Consider the following 13,820-nt stretch of genomic DNA (forward strand, 5'->3'; position numbering starts at 1 on the left):
GCAGAAAAAGGGTCTAGGAAGGATGGCCCACTGCTAGATTCATGTCTTGAGATTACAAAAGCTCACGACATGTGAAGGTGCCTGCATGTGCAATGAATGCTGGAGTAAAACAGCAGTGTTTCTGCTGTTTTAGTGTGTGTGTTTCAGAAGTGCACAACCCAAAGCATCTGCTGCAAGGGTGCATAAACCCAGCTCTCGATTTCCATTTCAGGCATTGCTTTGTTGAGGTTGCAGAGGATGGGCTGTCTTGTTCTTTCTGTCGAAAGTGTATCCAAAGCATGCAAGGAGGAGGGAAATGACAGCCTGGAATAAGGCAGTGTTCTGTAAATAATGGTAGGACCAGTAAGTCCGGGGGATGTTACAGTAGAGCAGAGTGGCTTGCCCCAAGAGCAGCAGCAGGGGATGCTGTGCAGAGCATGGACATGTGCATATGCCGTGTTTCCCCCTGGGGCTGGCAGTTCTCAGGGCTGGAGGCTTCGGTCTCATCTTTGTTTAATAGCTGCTGATGGTTTTGTCTCCTGAGAATGTGCCCAGGTGCTGTCTGTATGTAGAGCTGTGAGCCTCCATCCTATGGCGATGCGTTCCGAACAAATGAATGGATTATTCCTTGATGAAAGCGCTGCTGTTTGCTCAGTGTAACTTCTGGGAACGTTATCTCAGATTCTTGTCTTATGAAAAATTGTACCATTCTATGATTTCTTGGGTCAGGGCTCCTCTGGTTGACTCTGCCATGTACTCATTGAAGAGGAAGGGCAATGATCTGACTCTTCTAAACTTCTTTATATGTGATAAATCATCCATTGTAATATAATCCCTTATACAAAAAGGACTGTCCGCTCCTTGGAAAAGTTGCTGCTTCTCTCACAGTGTAACTTGAATGCCCACCATTGTAACACCCTTAAAAGACTTGAAGGCTGAATTCCTCAGCATGGGGTGGGATGGATGGATGACCGTAGAGATTTGTGATTTGAAGGATGAATCTGGCTTCATTCCCCAAGAAGAAGGGGGTCTCTTTTCCCAGAATCAACACCATTCTACTGCATTATGGCTGGATGTGTGGTGGGCAATTGCTGTTGTGTTATTGTAGGATTTATTGAGTCCATCCAGCACATGTCCAGCTCTGCCCTTGTGTTGCTACGTGGCAGCCTTTAAGACATCTTCACAAAACACAGCAAGGCTGGGCACAGCTTCTACACCTCTGTTCTCACCTGCGTCCCGTTCTGCTGTAGGCTTTACTTGTTCCTCTGAACATCCCTTTGGCCCCCGTGCATCTTTCTTGTCAACAAGAAGGGACTGAAAACTGTCAATCCAGCTATAAAAGCTGTTGCTAATTGTTGTTAGCAGTGCTTTGCTCTGTTCCTTGTGCTTCCACCAGCAAATGAGCTGAACGAAGGCTCTCTTTTGCTTTATTCCAGGCGAAGATGTTCTCACAAGCTTGTATGGAGCGGCGGTGGATGTCAACATCAGGCTGGACAGGAACTCCTTGATGATTGCAAAGACTTACCTCACGCTGGCAAACCACAGATCTGTAGTCATCCACAACCGGAGTGAGATCATAGCCCACTTCCAGTGGAAGGCTTTTGTTACTCAGGAAGAGGAGGATCAGCAGAAGCTGAGGTTGGTGTGAGAGGTTCATTTCAGGGTGATGATCTGCCAGGGGTATAGCTTGTGCATGGCTTCAAGTGGCATTGGTGGTTTTAAATGTCCTAGGATGAGGAAACCATCGAAAGCATCAAGATGTGTGAGCTTCAGGGTAATGCAGCCCCGTTCTTCCTGTTCCATTTTTGGCCTTTATTCCATTTGGGGATGCTCGAGATATCGATTGCAATGACTGCATTTCCTCACATTGCAATTCCATGCTCTATGGGAGCACAAACCCATGAGATCTCAGAATCCTGGGGATACAGAGGGTCCACAAGGCTGAGGACTGAACTGAGAAGCAGCACTTAGCTATGCTATATGCAGCAATGTTATTATAAACCCACTGCAGTGCCTTCACTCCAGCTTTGATAGGAAGGTGTTGTAGAGCTCTTTGTTGGCCCAGCAGGCTCCTGCTGTGGGGCATCGAGTAGTTTTGCCCTTCCCAGCACGATAAGATTCTTCTGCCTGTCTTTAGAGGCTGGAGGAAGCTCTGGAGAGGAGGGAAGATGGGGCTTGGAAGTGCCTCTGGGTTCCTGCTCTGTGCATTTGTGTGGCAGTGAGAGGTGGGACAGGTAGTGCTGATGATGCTGGAAGGGCCAAGGGTTGGACAGGTCCTTTGAGGAGTGTCTTTGGTGAAGCTGTGAGATTTCAGTCTTAGGCAGCAAAGAAACACAGCCTGGGGGATGATGAATTTGCAATTACACTTAAAAGCCTGAGCGATTTAGGGAATTGTGTGACTTTCCAGACTTGGATGGATGTAGGTACACTGGAGTTGCTCCGAACCCACAGCTGATTGGGAAACTGCCTTAAACTGGAGCACTTTTTAAGGGCTTCTGAGCAAATAAAGTTCAACATAATTAGGTCAGAAATGCCTTGAAGGCCAAAGCTAGTTTTCCACTGTTCTCTATTTTTAATTACACAGCGTGTGACTTCTGTGCAAGCTCAACGTGTTAAAAGAAACCTCGTGACTTTCTCTTGGTGCTTCCCCAAACGATTCCTTCAGCATCTCTTCCCACCTGCCCGTCTCACATTGAACCCTCAGTCATCCAAGGCAACCAGGTTTCCTCACAGTTAACTTCCACCTGATTTTTTTCCCCTCAGTTACATCTGTTGTCATGCCAGTTTGCGTACTGGGCTTTGGCCAGAGCATTCTGGTCTTCCTTGCTGCAGGCCCTTGGAAGCATCGTAACTCCAATGCTGGAGCCCTGCTGTCACCCTCTTGATGCACACAATGCCATTCTCTTCCTGCTTGCTGGGGCTGCCCATCTTGGGAGGTGAATCTGAACCTTCCATGATGCCCAGAGCTCTGTACTTCTGTCCAGGAGTTGGTCACCTTCGTCCACAAGGAGCATGCTTGGTTCCTCGAGGCAGCAGCATCTATGTACAACAGTTGAGCTTTGCACAGGAAGCTCCAGAACTGAACCTGCAAATTGAGAGCACAGCGATGTTGGAGTTAGGGCTAGTGTGACCTCCTTTTCAAATAATTCGTTTGGGCTTGAAATTATGGGAAGCCAGTAACTCTGCTGCATCTTTGTGCCCCGTGTGCCCACATCTGCTGCTTTGCCTTGCACCTTGGTGGGCACTCACAGGGTGGGGATCCTACAGAAGGTGCCTTCACGGTGGCTGGGTAAATAGACAGATAAAGGAACCTCCATAATAAACATGAGTGCGCTTGGGTTGTGCATGCATGCTTGGGTGCCCCAAGATGTTCAGCTTGGAGCCCACACCAGATAAGTCTGTGTTTTTTGCACTCAAGGAAGAGACGACCCAACGTAAGAGAAGCCCTTGAGGTCTCAGAACAGTTCTTTGTGGGGAAAAGCAGAGCAGGACCCTGTGCTTGGATGTGACCCTAAATGGTGTGGATCATTAGGGATGTCAGGGTTCTGCTCTGTCCCCCTCCTGGAGGACTTCCTGGGATGCCCATGGATGGAGACGGCTCAGGCTCGCTCACTTGAGTGACCTTTCCTAATCCACTGCTTTGTAGGTCAGCCATGGAGAAAGATTTCCTATTACACTATGGGGAGCTAGCCAAAGCAAGTATTTTTGGCACTGGTGACAGCATTTGCCTGAGGCTCTGTCTGTGTGCAGCTAGTAACGGCTGTGACTGTATTTTCTTTCTAATTGCATTTGAATTTAGCTGGGTGATGACTGCTATCCTTTTCTTTCTACGTCACCTCAGTTTGCTGCATATGGAGCCTTCCACCCACTCCTCTGGAGCTGTGACCTGCTGGGTCTTTGTGGCTGAGGACTGTTGTGTGAAGGGGGACAGCAACATAACAAGCCACAGTTCTCTCTTGTCATCTCTTTGTTGTGATCTTTGAGCACCAGAATTATTTTGGCTGTGGCTACTGGCGTGGGGAGAGAGAATTGAGGTTCTGCTGAAAGAGCCCGGAAGAAGGGAGAAAATGAGATTGTTTAAGGCTAGCCTCGAAGGTCTGAATTCAGAGGTACTGGTTCTGACTTACTTATTGGGAATGCTCAGTGAAGTCTCTTCCACTCTGTTTTTATGGGTATAAAACCACCAATTTCGCTGGGGTGATGTGATGTCCGAGTCCATGAGCTTGCTTTTAAAGTGGTGGGAGACCTATCATGGTGAGACCTACAGGGAACAGAAGCAGATACTGTGCCGTGCTCCAGTGGGGAAAGAAAAAGGCTGATGCTGGGGAAATGCAGCTGAGATCCAACCTCTTCCCCCTCCCCAACCCTTTCTAGAGGAAAGCACTGCAGTGGTTGTCCCTTGGTATTTCTGTTCGCTGCGTCCCCTTGAGCAGCTCTGTGGGTGGCAGAGGCCATCTGAGGTGATGGATGGACGCTCCATCAGTTGGCAGCTTTGGGCCAGGAGCTCTTTTGAGGGGTGTTAGCTTTCAAAAACACATTCTTAGCTTGCAAGCAAGGAGCAAAGCACCCCGCCATGCTGGTGAATGGGTGGTGATGACATGATCCGTGTGGGACCCTGGGCTCTGGGTGAGCCCCTTGCTGTGCTGCAGCTGCTGCTCCCCACTGAGCACGTTGCCGGCCCTCCTTTTACACGGCAGCCTCTGCAAATGTGTTGCTTATCCAATTATCCGCTTGGTTTGTCTCTCCCCGTGGCTCCAGGCTGTGTCACAGGCTGCGGAGGCAGGAGGAGGATGAGATGGATCGCTTTGCTGATGAGTGCATGGTGGATCCCTCTCTGCGGGAACGCCTCTCCGTCCTCTCCCGTGTCTTCCAGAACCACCGTGCAAAAGTGCAGGGAGACTCCATGCTCTTCTCCGATGACATCTTTGCCATCGAGCCAGTGGTAAGCAACACCTGAGACCTGCCTCCTGTTCTTCCTGCAATGCAGCCTGCGTTGCCCCCATGGCACAGCTTGGCTTTCCCTGCTGGGGAGTGGGGGTGGGAGTAACTTCCACTCAGCTCTGCATTTGAGGGCTCTCTGGTAGCGTATGGGCCACATGTGGTCTGCTGTTGTTTGCTGACTATGAGTTCCTCTCCTCTGTGCACCTCTCTGAAACGTGCTTGGAGCTTGCAGAGAGATCAGTTTGGGCACATCTTACTTATACTACAAAGGAGTTAACAAAGGACGTTAGAGCACTGTCAGTTCACGTATTAACCCTGCCCCCAACAAAACAAAACAAAAGGAGGCCAAACTCAGGTTTAATCACGGAAAAACCAATCCCTTCCTGTAGTCTGGATTTGCACCATGTCCGTGTCTCCTATGTGAAGTCACCTGTGAGCTGGACTTAAGACTGGCAGGTTGAAATAGGCTTTTTATTGCACGTAGGTACGGAAGTATTTTTGATTTTCTGCGTATTTAAGCAAAACTCCAGTTTGTTTCAATCAACCAGAGCCCCCCGTGGTGCATGGAGCAGTGTTTGGAGCACATCCTAGGGCTCAGGTCTGGAGGGAGGTGTTTCCAGCATCACCCATCTTCTGACTTCCTTTACTTATGGAACAATCAGTTCAGAGTTGTGCTCCTGCCTTTCTGTCCCCCTGCCTAGCTCTAAATACAACAAATAAATACGTTCTCCTCTTTATCAGATGGCAGAATTGGAAAAGCTATGACTGTTCACTTCCATAACCTTCCCTCCAGTGATGGCTCCATGCCCTTCTGCTTTGATAGATGCCCTTTGTGCTCTGTCATGCAAATTCCACCCAAAGATGGGACCTTGGTGCCTTAGCTGACCAATGTTAGTCTCTGCTTCCCTTCCTCCCAAACATCAGCCCTGGTGCCTGAGAGCACCTGGTGGAAATGATCAGACCCTTGTGACAAGGGACTGATCGATGGATGAATTCATGTTTATTACCCTCAGACTGTTTGCAGAGGTCAGGAAGCTGTTGGTGCCATAGCAGCCTCGTGACCTTTCTGGGCAGGATGGCTTTGCAGACCTTGTGCAGAAGATTTGCTGCCAGCTGTGGAAGCTGCAGTAGATCGCTTCAGTCCACGCAGGGTTAACTCGCTGATGGAAAAATAATAACAACAAAAAAGAAGAGAAGGCAGTGATTTTGGAGCTACCATGTGACCATAAACATTTTGAGCAGCCGTCCAAGCCTGTGGGAAACAAGCTGTTATGCAACTCTGACTTTCTAAGCACATCTCCAAGTCAGTTTAATTTATTTTTGCAAATGCACAGGGTCTTGTCAGCAGAAGCAGCTGTGCTGGAAGCCCAGGTGGCTACCACAGGGCACAGCCCTTTCTTTTTGCTGCATTCTCTCCACCGCAGCCAAGCTGTAATCACGTGGGAGCTGGCTCTTTGGAAATGGAAACCAATGGGTGGGAAGGATGCAGGTTTGTTACTGTCCCACTGCCCTTGACAAGTCGTCACTGTCCTGTCATGAGGAGTGATCCCTTGGTGTTGCACGTGAGCTCTGAGAGATCCCTGGGTTGCAGAGTTGTGGGTGTGGGGGATCCTGCAGCTGGGAAGCATCCACAGCAGAGCTCACTGCACAGCACTCTTGGCAGAAGAGTGCTCCACCATCTCATCTGGAAGCCCTGGTCCATCCCACAGCGCCGTGTGGGTTTGGTTGTTTATGGCCAGAGGCAGATGTGAGCAATGGCACTGCTATTGCCATCGGTGCCCTGAACTAGCAGGGTGCACCGTGGGCATCGTTTCACTAGCAATTGGACAAGAGGTGATGACCCCACGTTGCACTGGGCAACTTGGATGGTTGGATAATGGGACCTTGGGCAGGTTGGATAATGGGGAAAAATTCTTCTCCGGGAGAGTGGTGGGGCACTAACACAGCTGGCCAGGGAATGGGGGTTGTCACTGCCCTTGGAAGTGGTCAAGAACCATATTGGACGTGGCACTGAGGGGCATAGAGGTCTAGAGCTCTCACAGGCATGGGTGGATGGTTGGACTAGGGGATCTTGGGGGTCTTTCTAACCTTAACAAATCTGTGATTCAGTGCTGCTGTTTCCATGATCTTCAGTTCAATGTCCACTGCATCTTTTGTGCTGCACCATCCACCCAACCCTTGCAGTCTGTCCAGGGCTGATGTAATGCCAGCAGCATTGCAGTATCACATTCTCAGCACCTTGTGTTGGGTTTCTATCCTGGATGGCATCCATGGCAGTTCTCCCTGTCCCACTTGCTGCTCACTGCTGGGGGCTTGAATCTCACACACCAACCTCAAAGGGCAGATAATGAAGCATATTCCTTTTAACCAGCAGCTATTCTTCTCCCTTGGGGTAGCAGGAACGTGGTGAGGAACCTCTTCCACAACCTACTTTAATTTCCCAGGAGAAATAACTCATAATATTTTCTAGCTTTATAGTCTGACATACAGCAGTAATGAATGGAGAAATGACCAGAATTTCCCAGAATAGTTATGCCTGTCTTAAAGGGATTTGTTTTAGTCATGGAACAGTAGAATAAAATGTAACTGATAATTTCGTCTTGCCCTCCAACCTTTGAGTCAATCTGCCCATCTCACAGGGGCGGGCTGCCAGAAGTTTCCAGTCAAATGCATGGAATCCTGCAGAAGAGTGACTTCAGCTCAGGAGATTGAGCCTTTTAACAGCTGGTTCTGGCTTTCTAGTGCTGGATGAATGTAAGGCTCCACTGGCAATGCTGCATTAGAACTATTGCAGAGCTGTGCTGGTGCATAGAAGTGGTATCTTATCCATAGGAGTTGGAATCAGACCCTACAGTCTGACACTGATGCCTTTTAGGAAGTTCCCACTGCTGTAGCTACAATGGCTCCCAGTGGCAATGCAGGAATAAGGCGGTTTCCCTCTCTAGCATGGCTCCTACCCACCCCATGTGGTGTATTCTTTCTCCTGTTCAGGGCAAGAGAGAATGAGCCCTAAGAACCAAGTAAGTGTGGGCATTATTGCTTCAGATCCCTAGGAAGGTTGGTCCAAAGTTGAGAAGATCCATAGGGATTCCTCCAACAGGTACTGAGCTTCAGGGAGCACCTCTGCAAACACAGCCCAGGGCTGGGGGATGGCACGCACCTGTGCTTTCTGGGGCCAGCACTCCTCTGGTGTGTAGCAGGGACCCCAAAGCAGACGAAGGGGCTGTCCTCATTGCCTGCCTTTGACACAAAAGTCAGGGTTTAGGGTTGGTGGAAAACATTGCCCAAAGCTTTGTATAGGTTATCCTGTGTCTTAAGGATGTGGTTTGGTGGGCATGATGGGGATGGGTTGGTGGTTGGACTGCAGCTCAGCTTTAGATCTCCAGCTTGGATAGAGAATCATTAAGGTTGGAAAAGACTACTCAGATGATCCGGTCCAACCATCAGTCCATCCCCTTGATGTGCACTAAACCACGTCCTTAAGATATAGGATAACCTATAGGAGGCCTCAGGCTATCACCCAGTGTTCTCCTAAGCACCTGGGCGTTACAGCCTTGAAGCGTCGGCCCTTTTTCCTTGCGGACCCTGGGACCACTTTTTGGGAAGCTGAAGGTCATCACCACCCCAAGAGGAGCGTTGGTTGCACCACAGGAGTTGGGATGAGCTGTGCTGGGGGCAAGATCCTTGCTGTGCCTCCACTTCTGCGTGCTGCAAAGCAGGCAGCTGGGATTTGCTGAAATACATCTGTTACGAAGCTCTCCATCAGCTCTTCCCTTCTATAGCTGCAGTGGCTCCCAGCCCTGTTTCTGAGCTGTCCCCGACTCCTGGCCCTACTTGCTGGCCCTGCACTCAGGTCCCCGTGCACTGTCATGCCCTCCCTGCTGCTGCCTCTGTGTGATATTGCTGGGGCTGTGCTCCAGCCCAGTGCCAGCTCTATTTCTATCACAGATGTACTCACAGTAGAGTTTCTCAAATCCCAAAGTCAGCTAAACTTGCTCAGCTAGAAAACTGCACCGTTGTTAGCAGATACATATTCATCAGGCCAATGGCTTTTTAATTTTCTTCCTTTCCTGCTTAGGTTCATTTTTTTTTGCTTATGAATTGTATTGTGCTTGCCTCCATTAACGGGAGATGTATTGCCTCTGTCAACCTTTGAGTAATAACCCAAATGCCCCCGAGTGTCCACAGGGCCGATAAGTCTGGCTGTGGTGCACAGAGCAGACTGGTTAGTACCATCAAGAATCCATCTGCTGCCTTACACTGGGAGAACCTTGGCTGGTCTGGGTGGATGGAGAGATGCACTCTGATCTTCCCAGGCAGGGCTGGGCTCAGTGAGAGCTTGTTCTGTTCAGCTATAAGCAATACAGCCAGTAATGATGGCATGGTATAAAACCTCACCCTGCTTTTCCAAATATGTTTAAAGCTGGGGAAAGCACTGCAATAGAGAGTGGCTTGGCTGTCATCTTCACAAGAATAATTGAATGGCCTGGCTTGACCTCCTTGGGCAACCTGTTCCAGGGCTTCACCACCCTCTGTGCACCATCATCCCCACAAAGACTCAAGCTGAGAAAGGGCATTCCCAAAGTGGTGGGAAAGCTTGAGGCCTTCAGTGGTACAGGGCTGGCATTGAGCAGGAAGGATGGCACATCCTATGCCCTGTAACTGGAGTGCAGGGCAGGATGCTCAGTAGTAAGTGGGATGAACCCACTGTAGAGTGGCTCATCCAAGTAGAAGATCCATTCAAGTTAGATACTAGGAAAGCTAGCTCAAGCTTTCACTCCTCCCTGCTGTTTGTTTTCCTATCGAAGATCAAACTACCAGCACACACAGAGGGTGGTGAGGCACTGGAACAGGCTGCCCAAGGAGGCCGTGGATGCCCCATCCCTGGAGGCGTTCGAGGCCAGGCTGGATGTGGCTCTGGGCAGCTTGATCTGGTGGCTAGCGACCCTGTACATGGCAGGGAGGTTGGAACTCAACGATCATTGTGGTCCTTTTCAACCCAACCATGGTTGTGATATCCTAATGGCACCGTAGGGTTTTATCTTCATCCTATTCCTTGCCGGAGAGAAACACTGTGCCACGAGAGGTTTAGGTGGGATATTAGGAACAGTTTCTTCTCAGAAAGAATGGTGAGGCATTGACACAGCTGCCCAGGGAGGTGGGATGTCCTCATCCCTGAGGGTGTCCCAGAGCCATGAGGAAGTGCCACTGAGGTCCAGAGTGGTCACAGGCATGGATTGATGGTTGGACTAGATGGTTGTAGTGGACTTTCCAACCTTAATGACAACCTTAATGACAACCTTAATAAAGATGTAGCACTCATCTTTTGTTCTAGCTCTTTGAGAAGACTCTAAGTCATCCTCTTCTTTCGGTCTTCTCTCGTGGTGATGGGGAGGACTTCTTGGTGCTGGATGTGGTTCTCTCTGCCATGATGTCCCTGGGCAGGCAGTGTGCAGAGGAGCTGCTCACAGCTGCAGCCCAATAACTCACCGTGTCTCTTTAATTTCCGTGGGAACTGTCCTTTGAGCTGTGAGCACCCAGCCGATGGGAAGTGTTACAGTTATTTAATATTTATGCCTCAGGAGCGCCGGAGGCTCCCATCAGTTCAAGGCTCGTCTGGACAAAGCACTGAGGATGCCCAGCAGCCAGCAGAATCACAGCCCCGCTTTGTTGATAGAAAATAGCTCTGCTCCCTGTCTCCTTCTATAAGCTGCATTTTTTATTCCTTGCAGGGTATCACTGCAGCTAACAAAACGCCTCTGTCAGCCCGTAAAGGTACGGGGTTGGGAACGTTATTGTTTTACAGCCGATACCAAACTCTCATAAATTTTGTTGATGAACGTTCACTTGCTCTTTGCTGATGCCCAGGTACGGGTTACAGCGTTTGAAACCAAGAGACGTGATGTTTGGAGGTAAACAGCTCACTGTCTGCTTCTGTTTCAGGAAGGAGAGGTCTGGCCAAATTCTTCGGCTGAAGTTAATGTGATCTTTAAACCCCGAGAAGCCAGGCTCTATCAGCAGACCGTCTACTGCGACATCTCAGGTGGGGCTCCCTGTCCCTCTTCCCTTGTGCGGTGGGGCACCAGCACTCCGTGCCAACCTGGGAGGGTGCTGGTGAAGGGATGAGCTATCAAGCCATGGACTTCCCCCCAGCACTGACCCTACAAGGATAAAGAACTCCATAGCAGGACAGCTTCTGGGGACAGGCACTGTGAACACACTGAACAGGTGGTGAAGCACTGGAACAGGTTGCCCAAGGAGGCTGTGGGTGCCCCATCCCTGCAGGCATTCAAGGCCAGGCTGGACGTGGCTCTGGGCAGCCTGGGCTGCTGGTTGGTGACCTGCACACAGCAGGGGGTTGAAAAGAGATGAGCACTGTGCTCCTTTTCAACCTAATCTGTTCTATGCTTTTCTGGTTCTATGTGCTGGGAGCAGCTGTGACCAGCCCACCCCAGGTCACCCTCCTTGCCCTTGCAGAGGTGGCAGCTTTGCTGTGCCAGCATAGGCAGGGAGTGCTTGCAGCAAGCTGCATGGTTCAGGTTACGTTGCCCATCCTCCAGGGCTCCACACGGTGCTGGTCAAGATGTTTTCCGGGACAGAAAAGGGAACACTGGGTTTTTCCCCCATCAAAGAGAAAGAGATGGGAGGTAGTGGTCCTCCAGTTCTGGAGGATGCAGCCACCAGCACAGCTGCTTTTCCTCTTGTTGGCTCTCTTAGCTGGCGGATACAAATGTCATGAAACAGATTTTATTTATACAGTAATTGCATGGGGTTTGCTTGGCAAATGCCACCTCCAATAATTACACAGGGCTTGTGTTAACAAACCATCTTCCTGCCTGCCAGCTGTGGTAGTTAGAGATGTGGAAGGGAAGGATTTACTTACAGCGTTGCTCCCAAGGGATGCTTCTGACTCTGGGATCAGTGCTCCGGCATTCATTGCTTTGCTGCAGCATCCTCAGAGGTTCCTTCCAGGAGTGGCTGAGAGGTGGGGAAGCTGCTCGTGTGTGGTCCTGGAGCAGCCTGGGTATTATGGGAATGGAGCTGGGCAGAGGGTTTTGCTCTTGAAACGAGGGTCTGGCTCCTTGGGACCCCTGGAGGGCCCATGGGAGAGCTCAGCTCTTCCTCTGACTCCCAGAAAGAGGACCTAAAGGTCATTTAAATTATGTGCCTACACCTATTCCTCGTAAAACAGAGCACTGTCGAGACAAGCTGTCAGTGTCAAGATCCCTTGGTGCAGAGGGAATCTGAAGAAGCAACAGCGATGCTCAAAAGGGGAGTCAATTAATTTTGCTTCTCATTTCCTCTAAGAAGCTGTGACTGTTCTGTGTGCATTTGCATGCCATCACAAGTCCCCTCGGAGCGTGGTGTGCAGATGGTTGACGCGTCCTTTGCTGGGAATATTTGGAAGCTTGCCCCAGTGCAGCCCCATGCATGGCACAGCTGAATCTCACGTGCCTCGGTGGGTCGTGGAGCAAGCACTGGTGGGTCAGGAGATTTGCAGAACCCATCAGCACCACACAGCCTGCAAATCTGGCAGTAACGGAGCGGTTTGAAATTTGCTCTGGGCAAATATTTAAGCTCAGAATGAACCTTTAGTTGTTCATGCAAATAAAACCGTGGTTCTTGAGCTGCTGGAAGGAAGTATGCAGAAGGCAAGGTGGTGCTCAGACACACAGATTTTGGTTTTGGATTAATCTATGCTCAGAAGCGTATTGTGTTGCAACTGATTTATGCCAAGAACTCCAAGCCATTCACAGACCCAGGCCCACGGTAGTTGGAGGAACCAAGTCCAAATTGGTGGACGCTCCGTTGCCTTGTGGTGGAGCTGTCCTACTGAGATCCAGGCTCTCGTTGCACGATATTGGGTGTGGATTTGGGGCTGAGGTCAAAAACGAGGTGCAGCTTCTCCTGCACCCATCCTGTGTGCTCCAGGGCATGGTTTTCGTGGTGGGAGGACTGCGTGGCCCAGGTGGAGGTAGAGAGCAGGGTCTTCAGGAAAGGCTGAGGACATTCTGCAGGAGGAGAAGGATCACCATTGATTGGTTTGCTTGCAGTGGCCATGGGATACATCTCTCAGGTGCATGAATTGAAGCTTCACAGTTTCATAGACAAAAGCTTGTTACTTGAATGAATTTGCCATTTCTTAAGAGCTTTGGTGGGCTCAGATGTAGAGGTTTTAATGAAGGTGAAGCCACACGTGATGCCAGATGGATAAATTTCTTGGCAGCAAACATCCAATGCTGCGTGTTTTACAGTGTCTGTGAGCTATAAATCCGCAGCCCTCCAATTAATGTCTGAGCTGCAAAACGTAACTGTCATCTCTGTCATCAGCTGGCCTTTGGCTGCAGCCATTTGAAAGATGTTGAATTCAACAAAGTTCCATAGCTCTTGCTTTCTGACTTTTATCCAGCATCCTCATCCCGTGGCTGCGAGATCAAAAAGTCAATTGTCACTCAAAAGGCTGTTCCAGGGGAGTTGTCAAGTTGTGGTGCAGTCACTGCATCGTCGTATCTGGGCTCATCTTTCCCATTGGAAATCACCTAGCATGTTTTGAATAACTATATGGGGCGGTGAGGCACTGCTGCCCAGAGCTGGGGGTGCTCCTGAGCATGGGTGGCCCTGTGCTGGTTGGGGCTGGGTGGGCTTCAAGGTCACCTCCAAGCCAACTGTGCTGTGATAAGATTCTGTGATCGCACAAAGAACTTTTGGGGTAAATTTGGGGCCTTTGGGGGCTTTTTTGGGTCTGTTTGTGTCCATTTGGGATGGTTTTGGGCTCCATTTTGGTGGTTTTGGGGCCTTTTGGAGGCTTTTTAGTCCTTTTGGGGTCTCTTTGTGTCCATTTAGGGCATTTTTTGGGCTCCATTTTGGTGGTTTGGGGGCCTTTTGAGAGCCATTTTGAT

At 49.9% G+C, this 13,820-nt stretch overlaps 1 protein-coding gene across 1 annotated transcript in view; it reads left to right on the forward strand.

The window, feature by feature from the left end:
* HYDIN (HYDIN axonemal central pair apparatus protein) overlaps positions 1 to 13,820 on the forward strand; it is a 116,780-nt gene that overhangs the window by 35,585 nt on the left and 67,375 nt on the right. The window contains exons 9-11 of the mRNA XM_042886119.1: positions 1,416 to 1,617; positions 4,738 to 4,921; positions 10,864 to 10,963. Of these exons, the coding sequence (XP_042742053.1) occupies positions 1,416 to 1,617; positions 4,738 to 4,921; positions 10,864 to 10,963 (486 nt within the window). The remainder of the gene's footprint in view (positions 1 to 1,415; positions 1,618 to 4,737; positions 4,922 to 10,863; positions 10,964 to 13,820) is intronic.

Source organism: Lagopus leucura, unplaced genomic scaffold, assembly GCF_019238085.1.
Source record: "Lagopus leucura isolate 7727_CA_CO unplaced genomic scaffold, USGS_WTPT01 Super-Scaffold_100054, whole genome shotgun sequence".
In the NCBI taxonomy this organism is placed as follows: domain Eukaryota; kingdom Metazoa; phylum Chordata; class Aves; order Galliformes; family Phasianidae; genus Lagopus; species Lagopus leucura.